General features: G+C 38.7%; 4 protein-coding genes, 1 long non-coding RNA gene and 1 pseudogene across 5 annotated transcripts; 4 read left to right on the forward strand and 2 right to left on the reverse strand.

Moving 5' to 3' along the window:
• Positions 1 to 703: 703 nt before the first annotated feature.
• Positions 704 to 1543, forward strand: LOC17894337 (cysteine protease inhibitor WSCP). Its single transcript, XM_006302721.2, has one exon. It carries the CDS (start codon positions 731 to 733, stop codon positions 1457 to 1459), a length of 729 nt encoding a protein of 242 aa, XP_006302783.2. The 5' UTR covers positions 704 to 730; the 3' UTR covers positions 1460 to 1543.
• Positions 1544 to 3397: 1854 nt separating this feature from the next.
• LOC17894686 (cysteine protease inhibitor WSCP) lies at positions 3398 to 4248 on the forward strand. Its single transcript, XM_006302717.2, has one exon. The coding sequence runs from the start codon at positions 3433 to 3435 to the stop codon at positions 4117 to 4119; it is 687 nt and encodes a 228-aa protein (XP_006302779.1). The 5' UTR covers positions 3398 to 3432; the 3' UTR covers positions 4120 to 4248.
• Positions 4249 to 4779: 531 nt separating this feature from the next.
• Positions 4780 to 6754, reverse strand: LOC111832176 (the record flags this gene model as incomplete). The annotated part of the gene is given in 7 exon segments (XM_023788544.1): positions 4780 to 4786; positions 4937 to 5040; positions 5042 to 5292; positions 5368 to 5496; positions 6034 to 6177; positions 6236 to 6291; positions 6354 to 6754. Coding segments are annotated over 7 exon segments (1092 nt in total), but the record flags the coding sequence as incomplete, so codon positions are not given.
• A 300-nt stretch (positions 6755 to 7054) lies between these two features.
• LOC111832076 lies at positions 7055 to 9863 on the reverse strand. Its single transcript, XR_002835209.1, has 9 exons — positions 9694 to 9863; positions 9467 to 9555; positions 9317 to 9379; positions 9155 to 9226; positions 8536 to 8952; positions 8167 to 8420; positions 8000 to 8059; positions 7421 to 7906; positions 7055 to 7338 (listed from the first exon to the last, which is right to left on the reverse strand). It is a non-coding gene; the product is annotated as an uncharacterized LOC111832076 (long non-coding RNA).
• A 29-nt stretch (positions 9864 to 9892) lies between these two features.
• Positions 9893 to 10720, forward strand: LOC111832177. The gene has a single exon (XM_023788545.1). The coding sequence runs from the start codon at positions 9893 to 9895 to the stop codon at positions 10718 to 10720; it is 828 nt and encodes a 275-aa protein (XP_023644313.1).
• Positions 10721 to 12268: 1548 nt separating this feature from the next.
• On the forward strand, positions 12269 to 13037 carry LOC17894683 (annotated as a pseudogene).
• Positions 13038 to 16130: the final 3093 nt, after the last annotated feature.

The following is a 16130-nucleotide window of genomic DNA, read 5'->3' on the forward strand; positions in this document are numbered from 1 at the left end:
CTTGTATTCCAAGGCATTCGTTGGTGGCTTTAGTGCCCTAACCCCTGTTTTGTATTTGTTGTTTTATGAGGGTTATGTTTCTTTGTGTACTCCGAAAATCTAAGGTCTACAGAGTGAGATAAAGAGATGAAATTACGATGTGACCAACAGAAAAAATGTTTTTTCGTATATAAACGTTTATTATTAAACTAAAAAAAAAAAAAAAACTCACTATGGTCTTTATTTAGCGAACTCTCCAGAACCAAGATTTTGTTGAGAGAGAAAGAGAGGTTGAACGTCACTAAATGGTCTCTCTGCGTACACAGGGTCATGAATCAGACAAGTCTGGTCGCCATATATGGTCGGTCCATCGATATTAAGGCCTTGGGGACCTTTTTCACTAGAAGGTTATTAATTAAACACGTCAAGTAGTTACGTGTTTCAATGTGAGCAACATATACGTAGTAGGCTGTAGGTAGGAAACTGGTCTGTATGCATATTCATCTCTCTTCTTTTCTTCCACTTAATGATTGTCGTTTTTTTAAGACATTCTTTATTTTCAATTGTCGTCAGTCATACGTCTAAATATGTATGAATAGTTTTAAATGATTGTGAAAATTGTATTAAATGAATAAGAAAGAAAAATATGGACGACGGATGCAAAGATGTTGAGAATCAACTCTCCTTTACTAACAGCCCTAGCTTGCATGCATGTTTATCCGCTGAGGATTTCTATAAATACCAATACAAAATGTATTTACTCTCACAACTCACCAAAACCCTTAAAACAATCACAATGAAGAAACCTTCGGTAGTCTCATTTCTCATTACTCTCTTGTTGGCTGCAGCTGTCTGCATTCAAGGAAGCGAGCCGGTGAAGGACACCGCCGGAAATTCACTTCAGCCGGGTAAACAATACTTCATCCAGCCGGTTCAAACGGGGAGATACGAAGGAGGTGGTCTTGTCCCATCCGGCATTGCAACATTTCCGACCTTTTGTCCACTTGGCATCACCGAAACACGCCGTCGATTCGAACCGGGCCTTCCGGTTAGCTTTGCTTCACCACTTGGCGTGGTAGAATTTGTTACGACATCTTCCATTGTAAATATCGAGTTCCACTCCGACGACTGGCCGGTGTGCAAGGAGTATTCCAAGTTATGGAAAGTGGATGATTCCTCATCGGTTCCCAATATGCAAGCAATTACCATAGGTGGTACACAGCTGGCACAAAACAGCCAGTTTAAGATTGAGAAAGCAGGAACAGAAGCAAACACTTACAAGTTCACCAGCGTTACCGGAGCAGGAACGGTTGGATTCACCCCACAGGGGTTTTTACAAGCCCCACAAATAGTTCTTACCAATGATAATGCTAAGACCTTAGTCGTCAAATTCAAAAAGGTTGATGATGCTACTACGGCTTCTACTTCTACTTCTCGCATTGACAAGTTAGCCGCCCTCAGGATGTTCCCTTTCTACTAGTGAACCAGTCAAAATCATGTAATGTAAAACCCCGAGACTCTTCATGACCATGGCCAAATATAATGGATTGAGATAATACTAGCACGCATGTCTTTATTATGATAATACAACTTGAAAAATAAATAAATAAATAAAAGAAGTGTAATACAACAAATATATATATATATATATATATATATATATATATATATATAAATTCAACATCTATCAAATAACTGAAGGTATCACAAAAATGATATAATTTGCTAGTTCGATTCAATATAATAGAATTTGAAGATGGTAAACTATAAATGTATTGTTTTAAAAGCAAAACAATATAGTAAAATATATTCTATGCGTTCAAAACAAGGCAAATGACAAATACAACTTTTGGAGAATTACAAAGCAAATTAAAGGTTTCTGATCAGTTAATGTAATGATCACGTTAGTACCTAGCCATATTGGTATTGTTTTGTGCTCACTAGACCTTTGTGAGTTCCCAAAATCAAATTCCGGTACACAGAGGGAGATTGAACTAGACATAAATATTCATATGCTATACATCCGATAGAATTCTATATCTACAACATGCTACCTCTTTAATAACACGATTTGTAAGTTGTAACTATGGGGGATTAATTAAGATATACATATGGTACGTTATACTATTTCTGGATCTGCAAGTCTATCTGATTGTGCTAACATAACATGATGGCTTTTGCGAATTATATGTAAGAATAAGAAAAAAAAATGAACATGAAAATATCAAAATTGGAGAAATAATAACAAATCCTTTACAAGAAATTAACAAAAAAGACACGTTTTTGCGTTTTACTGAAATTCTCAAAACCCCATTGTTGTGTTAGTTTTGTGTGTGTCTGAAGATCGCCTTAAGCAAGTAAAAAGTCATAATAAAAATGCGTTAGCTTCATCAATGCGGACATCTTTGTTTTTGACATTTCAGTGCGACGTGGGTTTTGAATAACACGCGCTTTTCTCTAGCCGGCGCGTGTTGAAGCCAATGTGTTTCCGTCTCGCCAATAGGATGCTTTTGTTCTCGTAATGGTAATTAAAAACATGTTGCCTTTTCAACGCTTACCAGTCAACGACTATTCGTTTGACTAAATTAAACGCTTCTCTCTATGCGACGCTGTCGTTTCATTGTTATAATCAATAATCATCAAATTATGTAATTTGGGCATGTGGGCTAGATTATAAGTCCATCTATTTTGGGCCGAGTTGCTTTGGGCTGATTGCTTACTTACGAGTTCAGATCCACTCATCGTAAATTTCGATCGTCACCGTGTATCCCAAGATCTCAGTTCTATAAAGTGAGATAAAACTCGAAATGCATTTTTGTATAACTTCTTCACTGAGACAAGTTTTACTTTTACCCTGCCCATTTCGATCAGGTTCTTGATTATTTGTCGACTTATGGTTAGTGGTCTTTAAAAAACTGGTTTATCATTGTCATAAGGATTTTGAATTGTTTCCACTCATTTGTTTTCTTGAAAATGTGATAAAATCATTTTGTTTCATTCTCGTATGAGTTTGTAATTGTAGTAAGTTCTTTTTTTAATTAGTTGGGGAAAAAAAAAGTGTGGCCAGAAATTAAGAGAGATGTGGGGAATGATTTCGTACGTTGTTTCACCCAACTTTAATACTCTGCTTCAGAACCAATTTATTCATCGTCCTTTTATTTATTTATTTGGTATACGTGTTAGCTAACATGATCATTGTGCATTTTACTCGTGCTGAAAATCTAAGTCTGAATTGATTACCTCAGAAGTCTGGTCCCCTCTGTTTAACTCTCAGAGTAGTAAAAAAGTTAGAAAGCAAGGATCACAGACTATGTGAGTTAAATTTAGGGTTTTACTCTTTTAACATCATGTCCAGTTTTAACCGCTGAGGATTTCTATAAATACTGATACAAAATGTGTTAGCTCTCCACAACTCAACTCACTCAAATCCTAACAACACACAAAACAATCACAATGAAGAAACCTTCAGTAGTCTTTTTTCTCAGCACTCTCATGTTGGCTGCAGTTGTCTGCATCCAAGGACAAGGACCGGAAGAGGTGATGGACAAGGACGGTAATCCAGTTAAACTCGGTGAACAATACTTCATCCAGCCGGTGAAGACCAAAAGTAACAACGGAGGTGGTCTTGTCCCAGCGGCCACTAATATACTTCCCTTTTGTCCTCTTGGTATCACCCAATCACTCCTTCCGTACCAACCTGGCCTACCGGTTAGCATCAAATTACCATACCCTCTAATGGAAACAATTGTTAAGACATCAGTAGCTGTGAACATCGAGTTCAAGTCCGACATCTGGCCGGTCTGCAACGAATATTCCAAGTTATGGGAAGTCGATGTTTCCTCATCAGCTCCCAAAGAGCCTGCGATTCTCATTGGTGGTAAACAACGAGAGAAGAATAGCTGGTTTAGGATCGAGAAGGCCGGAGAAGGAGAAGGAGCAAACACTTACAAGTTGACTACCGCAACCGGAACCGTTGGAGCCATCCCTGGGACTTGGTTAGGTGCACCACAACTAGTTCAAACCAATGATGATGCTAAGACCTTACTCGTCAAATTCAGCAAGGTCGATGATGATACTACGGCTACTACTTCTACTTCTCGGGTCGAGAAGTTAGGTCTACGGATGTTCCCTTTCTACTAGTCAAGTGGTAACTAAAATCATGTAATATAAAGCCTGAGACTCGTCCATGGCCAAAATAATGGGTTGAGATAATACCCATACCCATGTTCGTATTATCCATGAATTAAATAAAACTATGCTTTCTAGCGCTTTATCATGAGTCCATTAGGGCATTTTTATCGCTAGAGTCGTTCGGCCCTTAAGACAATTAAAAAACTCAGATAATCCAAATAGTGGAATTGTAAGGTGCATTCGCTTTTTGCCGGAGATGTTTTGATAAAAGAGTCTTAGGTTACGTGTAATGTTGTGATAGGGTGTTTATTTTTGTTGGTTTTAAAAGATTAATGTTTTTTTTGGTGAATTGACGGGAGATAGTGTCCACCCTATGTTTTATTAAAAAAATCAAAATTACACATAAATGTCACGTCGCTCAGGTGGACCAACAATATCCTCATTTAAAATCAACACCAAATCTATCGGTACAAAACTCAAAAAATAAAAACCTAAAGACAAAGAAAACACATAGTTAACTCGCCCATCTGCAAGACGGTTAGCTTCCTTATACACATGCGATGATTAATGTTTTTATTGCTATGGTTTTTGCTTACCTAGATTTTTTTTGTGGATCCCTTTTCTTCTCATCCTTTTCTATTTTCTCTTTTATTTTTTCTACTTCTTCTTCTTTCTCACTCACTCACTAGTCTTGTTTTGTTTTGTTAGGTTGAGACTTGAGAATTACATATTAAGATTTTTCTTAATTTCTTTGTCTATTTCTAACAAAAAACACATACGAGGTTTTCTTTACTTTATGATCAAGTAGAAAAAAAGAAAAAAAAAATCTGTCCCGGTTCCCAATGCAGAACCCCTGGTTCTCCAATGGCCGTGCTTCCGCCTTGAATCCAAGCGTTCCCACTGCTGGTGGTAACCTCAGCCCTTCTCCCCCAGTTCCCCCAGACCCTCCTGATCCCTCTCTCCCCCACTGTTCCCTTTCCTCGTTTCCCCCTCTGTCTCCTAAGCCCCAATCTCTGCAAGTGTCTTCTCTCCAAACTGCTCCTCCTGTAGGGCCTGGTGTGAAGTCTTCAGACTTGGTTGTTGCCTCAAACTCTACTACTACTGATGTTGTGATGCATCCAGTTGACGAAATCGCTACTCCTCCAGTAGATCTTGGTGTGTTAAACCCTAGATCTACAATCACTGTTCAAGCCATGAACAAAAGTACTGCCCCTGCGAAATTCACTGTTTTAACTCCCAAATCCTCTTCTCCTTTACTCACCAATAAAGCGTCGACCTCTTCATTCCCCCCAAACCCACCACAAACAGCCTTCCCACTTCCAAATAAACCCTCCCAAACCCAAAAACTAGCCTCCCCAAAAACTGGATCTCTATCCTCTTCTTTACCTACCCCACCCCAAGGACAAACATCAATTGTCCAAGCAGAACAACTTCCTTCTGTTACTCCGATTGAAAATCCTAAAGCTCCTGGTTCGACCCCCAGTGTTCCTGGACCAGCTGCTCCTTCTACCAGCCTCCCTCAAGCCACAGGAAAGAAAACCCTGGTTGAGCGGCTGAGGAAGAATGTGAATAGAACATTACAAAGATTAGCCCCTGTATCTTTATCTAACTCTGGAAGGCCATGTGTTCACATCCCTGATGCAGTCTTTCACAGAGGAGCTGAGCTTCACAAGGACTTCATAATCTGTTTCTTCAATGGCAGGCCACCCCTCTACCATCAGATTCAGAGTGTCCTTAATCATATTTGGGGTAAAGGCCAGCGTTTGGAGATCCATGTCAACCACTCAACAAGATCCATGCTTGTCAGAATCCCAAATGAGTACATTAGGCAGAAAGTCCTTGAAAGATGCATTTGGTATATAGGGGACTCCATGTTCCACACCACCTCCTGGTCCGCCAATTACTCCTCTGACACTCCTGTACTTGACTCAATCCCAATATGGATACATATGCTCAACATTCCTCTTGACCTGAGAACCATTGAAGGAATCAGTCTCATCTCAGGGTTAGTAGGAGAGCCTGTAGAAACTGATGATTTTACTATTAATTTAGTGAGTTTGAAAGTTTCTCATGCAAAGGTAATTGTCGATCTTACAAAGCCCTTACCTGCTGTTGTGGAATATACTAGAGATAATGGTCAGATTGTTGAGGTTGAAGTGGAATATCCTTGGTTGCCTCCCACTTGCTCACATTGTAAAGAGTTAGGCCACATTGTTAAGAACTGCCTGCAACTCCCACCTCACTCTGATCTTCCGCCTAAAGATGATGTTCCTGCAAAGACAGACAAAGCTACCTCTACTGCTGATAGCTCAAAAGACAAGGGAGAGCAATCTGTGCCTCTCTCTTCTACCATTTTTATTCCTGTGAAAAGGAAAAAGAATGATATCAAGGCCACAAATGTTTCAAAACCCTCTACTTCCCAAACCCCCTCAAAGCCCCCCTCATCTTCCACAAACCTTTTTGCACCATTATCCCATCCAACCCCCTCTTTAAATACTCCTCCCCCAAAACAGTCTAATCTCACAAAAAACCCCACAAAAAACCCCACTAAATCAGTTATTATCCCTTCCCAACCCTCTGCTAACTCTGTCCCACAAACCCCTGCCACCATAAACTCCCTTTCTCCTGCACCCAAGACCACCATTGTCTCTCCAGTGGTCCCCACTCACATTAAACAGCTGCCAGTTGTTGTTGGACTTCCTGCCTCTATTACTCCCTCTGGCCTCCCATACCCCCACTCTCCTCCCCCTGATCAAAGGCTTAATTCATCTCTTAAAAGATCCCGTTCTCACCCCACCCTTTCTGATTCTCCCCCTCTTTATTTGGACCCCCATCCACCCCTTTTGACCCCCTTTGTTACTGAACCAGTCACTTTTTTGTCCCCTTCTCTTGTCCCTGAACCTGCTAAGGATGGTTCTGTGCCTCCTTTGGTTGATCCCCCCCCTCTATCCTAATGGATACAAAAAACTTTTTTTGGAACTTCCGTGGCCTAAATGACCCGGATAAGCATCAGCCCTTAAATAAATGGCTTAGTAGCTATCAACCACTTTTTGGCGCACTTTTGGAAACGCATATAAAGGATCTTAGTTTGAACCAGATTATGAATAAAGCATGTCGTGGATGGAATTTTACTTCCAATCATTTGTCGGATGAAGATGGTAGAATCGTTATCATATGGAAGGATCCGGCCTCAGTTCGAGTGTTGCACCAGTCCAAGCAGTCTCTAACCTGTGAAGTAAATATTGCCAACAAACTTAAGTTTGTGTTCACTGCGGTGTATGCATCTAATCTAAGAGAGGAAAGAACTGACCTTTGGGTGGAACTTCTCAACCTCCAGCAATCTTTCTCGTTAGATTCTTGTCCCTGGCTTGTTGGGGGTGACTTTAATCAGATTGTCCATTATGGGGAACATTCCTCGCCCACAGTCAATTCCATCACTCCCCCAATGGTTGAGCTGTCAGACTGCCTTTCTCAGTTGGAGTTGTTTGACTTGAGATCTCAGGGGCCAACCTTTACGTGGAGTAACAACCAGCCTCTATCCCCTGTTGCAAAGAAGCTTGATCGTGTATTGGTGAACCATCACTGGATCTCTTTATTTCCAGACAGCACTGCCACCTTTTTACCTCCGTTTCCCTCTGACCATGCCCCAAGCCTTGTAAACCTTGCTTATCAACTCCCGAGAGCTGGTACCAGACCTTTCAAGTTCTTTAACTACCTTACCAAACACCCAAACTTCCTTCAGTTAGTGGATGAAGCCTGGATTCAAGCCGGAAGCTTTGCTTCAAATCTCACAGACCTGTGTTGGAAGCAAAAGGCTATTAAAGGAGAACTAAAACACTTAAATAGAGAGCACTTTTCAGACATTCAAATGAGAGTTAGTGAGGCTAACCGTTTGTTATTGGATGTACAGGTACAAGCTCTGGCAAGCCCATCACCTACCATCTTTCAGCTGGAGAGAGACACTCATGATAAGTGGCACTTTCTAAGGAGTATTGAGGAGAGTTACTTTAAGCAAAAGTCAAGAATAAATTGGCTTAAAGAGGGAGACCTGAATACCTCTTATTTCCACAAGATCTGCCAGTCGAGAGCAAGTTATAACACTATTCGCTCGTTTCTGTTGGACTCTGGTGCTCTGCTAACGGATCCTGTGCTTATGAGCACTCATGCAATCACCCACTTTAAGTCTATCTTAGCTCCTGATCATCTTGCTCCTCCTGCTCAGTGGTCTTCTCTTCAATGGTTCCAAGAGTTAAACCCTTTCAGATGTCCACCATCCCAGTCCAGAGCTATGTTACTTATACCGGCTCACTCTGAAATAGCAAGAATACTATTCAAACTCAACCCTAACAAGGCCCCTGGACCGGATGGATTAACTTCTGGATTCTATAAAGCAACTTGGGGAATCTTAGGCGATGAAGTGGTTACCTCTATCAGTCGCTTCTTCCTCACCTCTTTCATGCCAGCCTCCACAAATGCCACCATCCTCACTTTGGTGCCCAAACATTCTGGTGCCTCTAGAATTGTTGACTACCGTCCCATATCCTGTCTCAATACTCTCTACAAAGTTGTCTCCAAGCTCCTGGTTGCTAAGCTCAAGCCAATTCTCCCCTCTCTCATCCTACCAAATCAAACGGCCTTTGTTCAAGACAGACTACTCCTTGAGAACACCATCCTTGCTGCTGAGATTGTTAACGGATACCATAAAAACCAGGGCCCCAAGAGAGTGGTTATTAAGGTTGACATTGCAAAAGCTTTTGACACGGTTTCTTGGGATTTCCTCTTCCAGTGCCTCCGGGGTCTTGAACTTCCTGAGTTGTTCCTCAACTGGCTCCATGCTTGTGTCTGTTCACCAAGTTTCATGGTTGGTTATAATGGTACAGTTCAAGGTTATTTCAAAGGTAAAAGAGGTCTTAGGCAGGGAGACCCTCTTTCCCCTTACCTTTTTGTAATAGCTATGAACACCTTATCTCTAATGCTTAATAAAGCTGCAGAAGAGGGAAGGTTCAAGTATCATCACAACTGTGATAAGGCCAAACTCACTCACCTCTGTTTTGCGGATGATCTTCTCATCTTCTTGGACGGTTCCCTCAGTTCTGTTCAGGCTGTCCTCCATGTTCTGAAAGAGTTTGAGGAAAGATCAGGCCTTGCCATCAGCATTCATAAGTCTTCCTACTTTGCTGGAGGGCTATCAGATGAGGAAACAAACCTCATTACTACAGTGACTGGACTCCCACTTGGTTGTCTCCCGGTTCGCTATCTAGGAGTCCCTCTATGCACAAAAAAGCTAAACATTCAAGACTGTGAACCTCTACTGCAACAAGTCAAAGGAAAAATCAATAGTTGGACTACTAAATACCTATCTTTTGCAGGGCGATTGCTGCTAATCAACACGGTTATTGCAGGAATCACAAACTTCTGGTGCTCCTCTTTTGTCCTGCCTAAGCTCTGCATTCAAAAGATAAACTCAATCTGTAGTGCCTTCCTATGGAAAGGAAATCTAGAAGGACATCACTCTGCTAGAGTTTCTTGGGAGAAGATTTCAAAGCCAAAGACCCAGGGAGGATTGGGAATTAAAGACCTCACCAGCTGGAATAGGGCTTGCTCCATAAGACTCATCTGGCTTCTTTTCTTTAGATCGGGATCTGTTTGGGTAGCTTGGTACAAGGAACACTTCCTGCGTGGGTCTTTGAACAACTTTTGGACTATGAAACAAAGACCAGTTTACTCATGGTTAGCAAATAAATTGTTGAAAATCAGAGACGTGTGCTATAATTGGATAAAGATGCGGGTTGGGAATGGTCTTACTTGTAGGTTCTGGACGGACAACTGGTCTCCTTTTGGACGGCTCTCGACCTTCCTCTCCGATACTGCAACCTCAAGACTTGGAATTCGCCAACAGTCTACTCTTTCTCAGCTGTACAACCGGGGCACATGGATGCTACCAAACCCCAGATCAGATACTCAACTATCTCTCCATATCTTCCTCACTACGCTATCCTTATCTAACTTTGATGACCACTACGAATGGGAACTAGATGGGAAGACCTATACACGCTACTCTACTGGGCAAGTCTATCGAGCTATCACTATGCAATCGCCTTTGGTTCCTTGGAGAGAAGTCGTCTGGTTCTCCGGGAGCATTCCAAAACACAGTTTCCTCACTTGGCTTTTGGTTCAGAATCGGTGTCCCACACGAGATCGTATCCTGGGATGGGGGCTTCAAACGGATCCATTATGCCTCCTCTGTGGCTCTTCACCTGAGTCTAGGGACCATATCTGGTTTGACTGCGGATTCGCTTGGTCCATCTGGGAAAACATAGCAAGTCGATGTGGGATCTCTCCCCTGAGATCTTGGGAGGCATCGCTACACCATTTGCAGGGGATGAACGGGGATAAAGCTCGCCGGCGATTAACCCTTCTTGCTTGGCAGTGTTCCCTTTACTTGATTTGGGCGGAGAGGAACAATCGACTCCACCGTTGCTCTTTCCGATCAGTGGATGATCTCCTCCGACAAATTGATACAACTATCAGAAATCGGATTGCCTCGTACAGAGATTCGAATTCTTCTATTGCTTCGCTTATGCTGCAACATTGGTTCTCCTCTGCTTGATCTTCCGACATTTGTCGTCTACTATTCCATCAACTAGGGCATGCTACTTTCTCTAGGTTCAACTTAAGATCCATTTGTGTTTGTTTTGTGCTATTCGGGCTAGGCCCACATCAAAAAACTACTAAGGCTGGGCTTTTGTAATCTTTTTCTTTTCTTTTTGCAATTAATAGAAAGCCTGTTACAAAAAAAAAGGTTTTCTTTACTTTATTTCTATCCCTTCAAATTTTAAAATCTTCAAATAACAAAAAAAATACTTTAAAATCTTCAATATTTCTATTCTTGTTTTGACTAATTTTATAATTTTTTGTTTTGTTTGAAACTAATAGTATGTCATCAACATATCTTAAAACCTTAATCTAAATATGTTTTATGTTTATTTTTATAATTTTCAATTTATTAATTATTTAATTAATTAAAAATTTATTAATAAGTTTTACATTATTTTATTATTAAAAATTTAAGATCTTACAGGTTTAACCAATAATAACCTATATATCTGTGGTTCTTAACTTACACTTTTACATTATTAATATACAAAAAAAACTCTAAGTTACATCTTAAAGCTTATGCCTTTAAAGATGCTCTTACTAACGAGATTGTCATAAAATCAATTATGATATAAATATAATTAAATTACATATAAATCACAAGTAGCATATAATTAAGTATGAAATTGATATTTTTGTAGACAAACTTATGAATTTAATCAATCTGTGTTCATCCGATGAATATATCAAATCAAAGGATATTGCTATCTCATGTAAAATTATAATATCAATCAAATACAAATTTAAAACCGATGTAATAAAGTATATCCAATGGAGAAAAAAATGAAAAATGATTTACGAAGTGATGGTCTTGTAGTTGTTATCATAATTAGTTTGTTTTACACTTTTCCTATATAAACATTTATTACAAAAGTAATTTTAAAATCTCATTAGGGTCTTTAGTTAGCGAACTCCAGAAATTAAGTTTTTTTTTGTTGAGAGAGAAAGAGAGATTGAACGTACGTCACAAAATAATGTCTCTGAGTACACACGGTGATGAGTCAGACAGTCTGATCGATCGCCATGGTCCATCGAAATGAAGGGCTTGGGACCTTTTTCATTGGAAGGTTATTTATGAAACGCGCCAAGTGGTAAGAAAATAAATAAATGTATGGATACAAAGATATTGAGAATTACTCTTACGTCGGTTCACTCGTCCCTATCTCTCTCAAGTATGAAATCTTGTCTTTTTCCCATGAATTATTTGAACGGTTTTCATAAGCCTAAACCCTCTTTTCTTCATATTGTTTGTTAACATGGACCATTGTGCATTTTCCTCATGCTGAAAATCCAAGTTTGAATCAGTAACAGAAGAGTCTAAAGCCCTTTTTTCAACCCTCACTGTTGTAGAAAGTAAAAAAAAAAAAAAAGATTCTCCTTAATTTACTGAATATAATGCCCTATTTTTAACCGCTGAGGATTTCTATAAATACCAATACAAAATGTGTTTAGTCTCCACAACTCAGCTCACTCAAACCCTAAAACACACAAAACCATCACAATGAAGAAACCTTCAGTAGTCTCTTTTCTCATCACTCTCATGTTGGCTGCAGCTGTCTGCATCCAAGGAAATGAACCGGAGGAAGTGAAGGACAGGGACGGAAATCCAGTTGAACTCGCAAATCAATACTTCATCCAGCCCGTGAAGACCGAACGTAACAACGGAGGTGGTCTTGTCCCAGCGACCGCTAAGATATTTCCCCTTATCTCTTGTCCACTTGTTGTCACCCAAACAATCCTTCCACTCCAACCAGGCGTTCCGGTTAGATTTGCTTTACCGCTTAGCGAAGCAGAAGTTATTTCGACATCTTCCGTTGTAACTATCGAATTCTAATCCAACTTCTGGCCGGTTTGCAACGAGTTCTTAAAGTTATGGAAAGTGAATGATTCCTCATCAGCTTCCAAGGAGCCAGCAATTATCATAGATGGTACTACACCTCAGGCACAAAACAGCCAGTTTAAGATTGAGAAAGCCGCAACAGGGGAAAACACTTACAAGTTGATCAGTGTTACCGGAGCAGGAACTGTTGGAGCCATCCGAGGGAGGTGGTTTGACGCACCACAACTAGTTCTCACCAATGATGATGCGAAGATCATAGCCGTCAAATTCAAAAAGGCTGATGATGCTACTACGGTTACTACTTCTACTTCTCGTGTTGAGAAGTTAGGTCTGAAGATGTTCCCTTTCTACTAGTGAACCAGTCAAAATCATGTAATGTAAAACCCCGAGACTCTTCATGACCATGGCCAAATATAATGGATTGAGATAATTCTATGTCATTATCTTTCCATAAATTAAATAAAAACATGTTTTCTAGCACCTTATTAATTATGCATCTCGCCCTTGTCATTGAGCTTTGCTAACAAAGGAAGAAGGAAATGGAATAGTTAAATTTTGAGGAAAAACAGGAAAAAATAAAAAATATATCAAATAACCTAGGGTTTCCCTAAAATGATATTATTTGTTAGTTCGATTTCATATAATGTTGTTCTTTGATTAGAATATGAAGATGATATATATGTATTGGTTTAAAAAGCAAAATAACTAGTACATATAATATCCGTTCAAAACAGGCAAATCACAAGTAAAAGTTTCCGATCAGTTAGTAACTAGCCATGTTGTGTGCTCTCGAATTTTAGGCGTATGGACGTATGGTCCTTTGAGAATTCCCAAAATCAACATGCTATATATATTCATATATATATATGCTATATATACATATAGAGGGAGATTGAACTGGACATAAATATTCATATATATGCTATATATACATCCGATAGAAGTCTATACAATATTTCAAGTAGAACATGCTACCTCTCTTTAATAACATGATTTGATATATGGTACGTTATACTATTTCTGGATCTGGAAGTCTATTTAAGTGGGCTTGATAAATCATGATGACTTGAAGGGATTTTAACAAAGACAAAAATGAATTTGTTGTCGCTCATTTGTTTTCTTGTAAGAACATACACATGGTGGGAGTCATTTTATTTTGTTTTTGGTTCAAGTGGGAATAATATTTGTTCTTGTTTCAACCAAACTGTACAAAGAAAGGATGTGGGCAGAAGCAGAGATGTTTGAAAATAATGCGTACGTTGGTTCAGTCAGAGAGATAGAGACCATTGGGCATTTTCTTCCCATCAATTGATTTGGTATCGTCCTTTATACTAGCATATATGTTAATTAGTCGACATGAACCATTTGGGCATTTTCCTCGTGTTGAAAATCGAAGTTAGATTCGATTTCCATACAGTTATCTAATTGAACCCTTATAATTTTAATTATTATGTTTCTAGATAAAATCAGAAAATCTATAACGAATATAAAGCAGAAACTTTATGCTTTTGAACTCTCTTGTGGTGGGTGCACCATGCAAAACAAAAAATTGTCGCTTGTGTTGATTAATACTTCATTTGATTGGGATCTCTATTATTTATCTAATCTTTTTAACTGGATTTCAAGTTAAAATAATTAAAAAGCTTTATTATATATCTATTTTTTAATTGGATTTAAAAGTTATCATAACTAAAGAAAAGCTCTGAATTTAGTGAAAACATAACTTAAAACGCATAGAAAAACAACTCGAAATTGATCAGACAAAATAAATCAGTCATGAAGTTAACTTAAGGAAAAATATAGATATGAAAGAAATACAAGTGTTTAGTTGCTCTACTTTCCAGCTTTTGAGCATATCATTTACGTCCGAATATATAGGGATTTAGGCATATCTTCTTACACCTTGTTAGAGGAACACATACTCCTTGTTCAAGGCAAAAGAAAAAGAAAAAGAAAATTATCTGTACACATATCTTTCTAGAAACCTTCTTTGTTCGACATCTTGTTGACATACATCGAACATCAACTAGACTACTTGATAAAGAATCTATTACTACAAAGACTGTTTAATTACTAAAATAAAATAAAAAAATAAGAAAAGCGCGCGGAAGCCAAAGTTTATGATACACTTACAAAGTTTGATTTTTTTTTGTTTGTTAAACTGTAGATATGTTGAAAGCATTAAACTATAAGTGTGTAATAGATCATACTATAATATGATTAAATACAATATTCATCCTCGAAAGGCTAGATATTCCATCTCGGGCAAATCCATGGATTTTGTCGAGACCATAATCAGACCATGTTCAGTCCCTTCAGTTTCCTTCGTATCCAAGCAAATCAACAATTCTTGGTCTACGTTAAACCCCTTTTTGCTCTTACCATTAGCTGCGATTTCTATGTATACACCATACTCGAGATCAGACGCCTATATATAGCTATAACCCCGTTCATTATTTGGAATCATCAGTTTATTCCTACCATAACCATGGCTGAGATTCCAGCAAAGAAACACCCTAACTCGAAAAACCGGAATAGCTTTACCACTAAATGCTCTTTCTTGGTGAAACAGCATCGTGCCCGTCTTTATATACTCCGCCGCTGCGCCACCATGCTCCTCCGCTCCTACATTGATCACGAGGACGACTAAACTTATTTATAATATATACCCTTTCTATATATATCTGGCTAAATTCATATTTTAGTTGATCTCCGATTCATCAAGAGAGTCTCGTGGGTTTTTTTTTCTTTTTTTTCTTTTTTTTCTTCAACATGGATTATGAGCGCCTACGTAATACTTGCTTCACAAGTGACTTAGAAAAGACGTTTTATGAAGGATTTTAATCAATTTTTCCGCTCGCAAGATTGACATTATCTTCGGTCGGCCACGATTTTGCAAGATGCATGAAGACAGAGTAAAAAGAGGATTACTGGTTCATCATTAATCTAACCAAACAGTATTTTTCCTTCAAGTTTATTTTCTCTCCCTCTTCTTTATTGGTTGATTTTGTAATATGAGTGTTGGAATAAAGATTTTTATCAACAAAAAATAGAAAATATGTAATAGAGTGTAAAACCAATATGATTTCATATTGAAAACTGAAAATCCTTTAATATTTTTTTCGGTATACTACATTACTACAACTATAATAGACAACGTGGTTCTCTGTGAATGGCTCTTGAGGAATGGGAGATCATAGTAGAGGAGACACGTATTGTATTAATGCTATAGCATATGTAAAGTGTCAACTTCCTCTTCTTCGCTTCTTCTGTATTATTCACACTCACACATAGACAAGTTTGACTCAGCTCATTTCTTGATCTTCTTGATCTTGTGGTCGCTTTATTATTTTTGTTCTTTAGAAAGTCGACTTATTATTACTATAGAGATTTTGAATTGTTGTCGTTCAAAATGGGATGAAAATATCTGGTTTGTGCACAGAAATTTTCATATTTTTTTTTTATATAGTAAGTTCTTTTAAAATAATAGAGAAACGACCAATTGTGGCCATAAATTAAGAGA

Source organism: Capsella rubella, unplaced genomic scaffold (assembly GCF_000375325.1).
Source record: "Capsella rubella cultivar Monte Gargano unplaced genomic scaffold, Caprub1_0 scaffold_2, whole genome shotgun sequence".
In the NCBI taxonomy this organism is placed as follows: Eukaryota; Viridiplantae; Streptophyta; class Magnoliopsida; order Brassicales; family Brassicaceae; genus Capsella; species Capsella rubella.

Bases quoted from the DNA above. Each gene is read 5' to 3' on its own strand.
- LOC17894337 (XM_006302721.2), top strand. From the start codon at position 731: ATGTATTTACTCTCACAACTCACCAAAACCCTTAAAACAATCACAATG.
- LOC17894686 (XM_006302717.2), top strand. From the start codon at position 3,433: ATGAAGAAACCTTCAGTAGTCTTTTTTCTCAGCACTCTCATGTTGGCT.
- LOC111832177 (XM_023788545.1), top strand. From the start codon at position 9,893: ATGCGGGTTGGGAATGGTCTTACTTGTAGGTTCTGGACGGACAACTGG.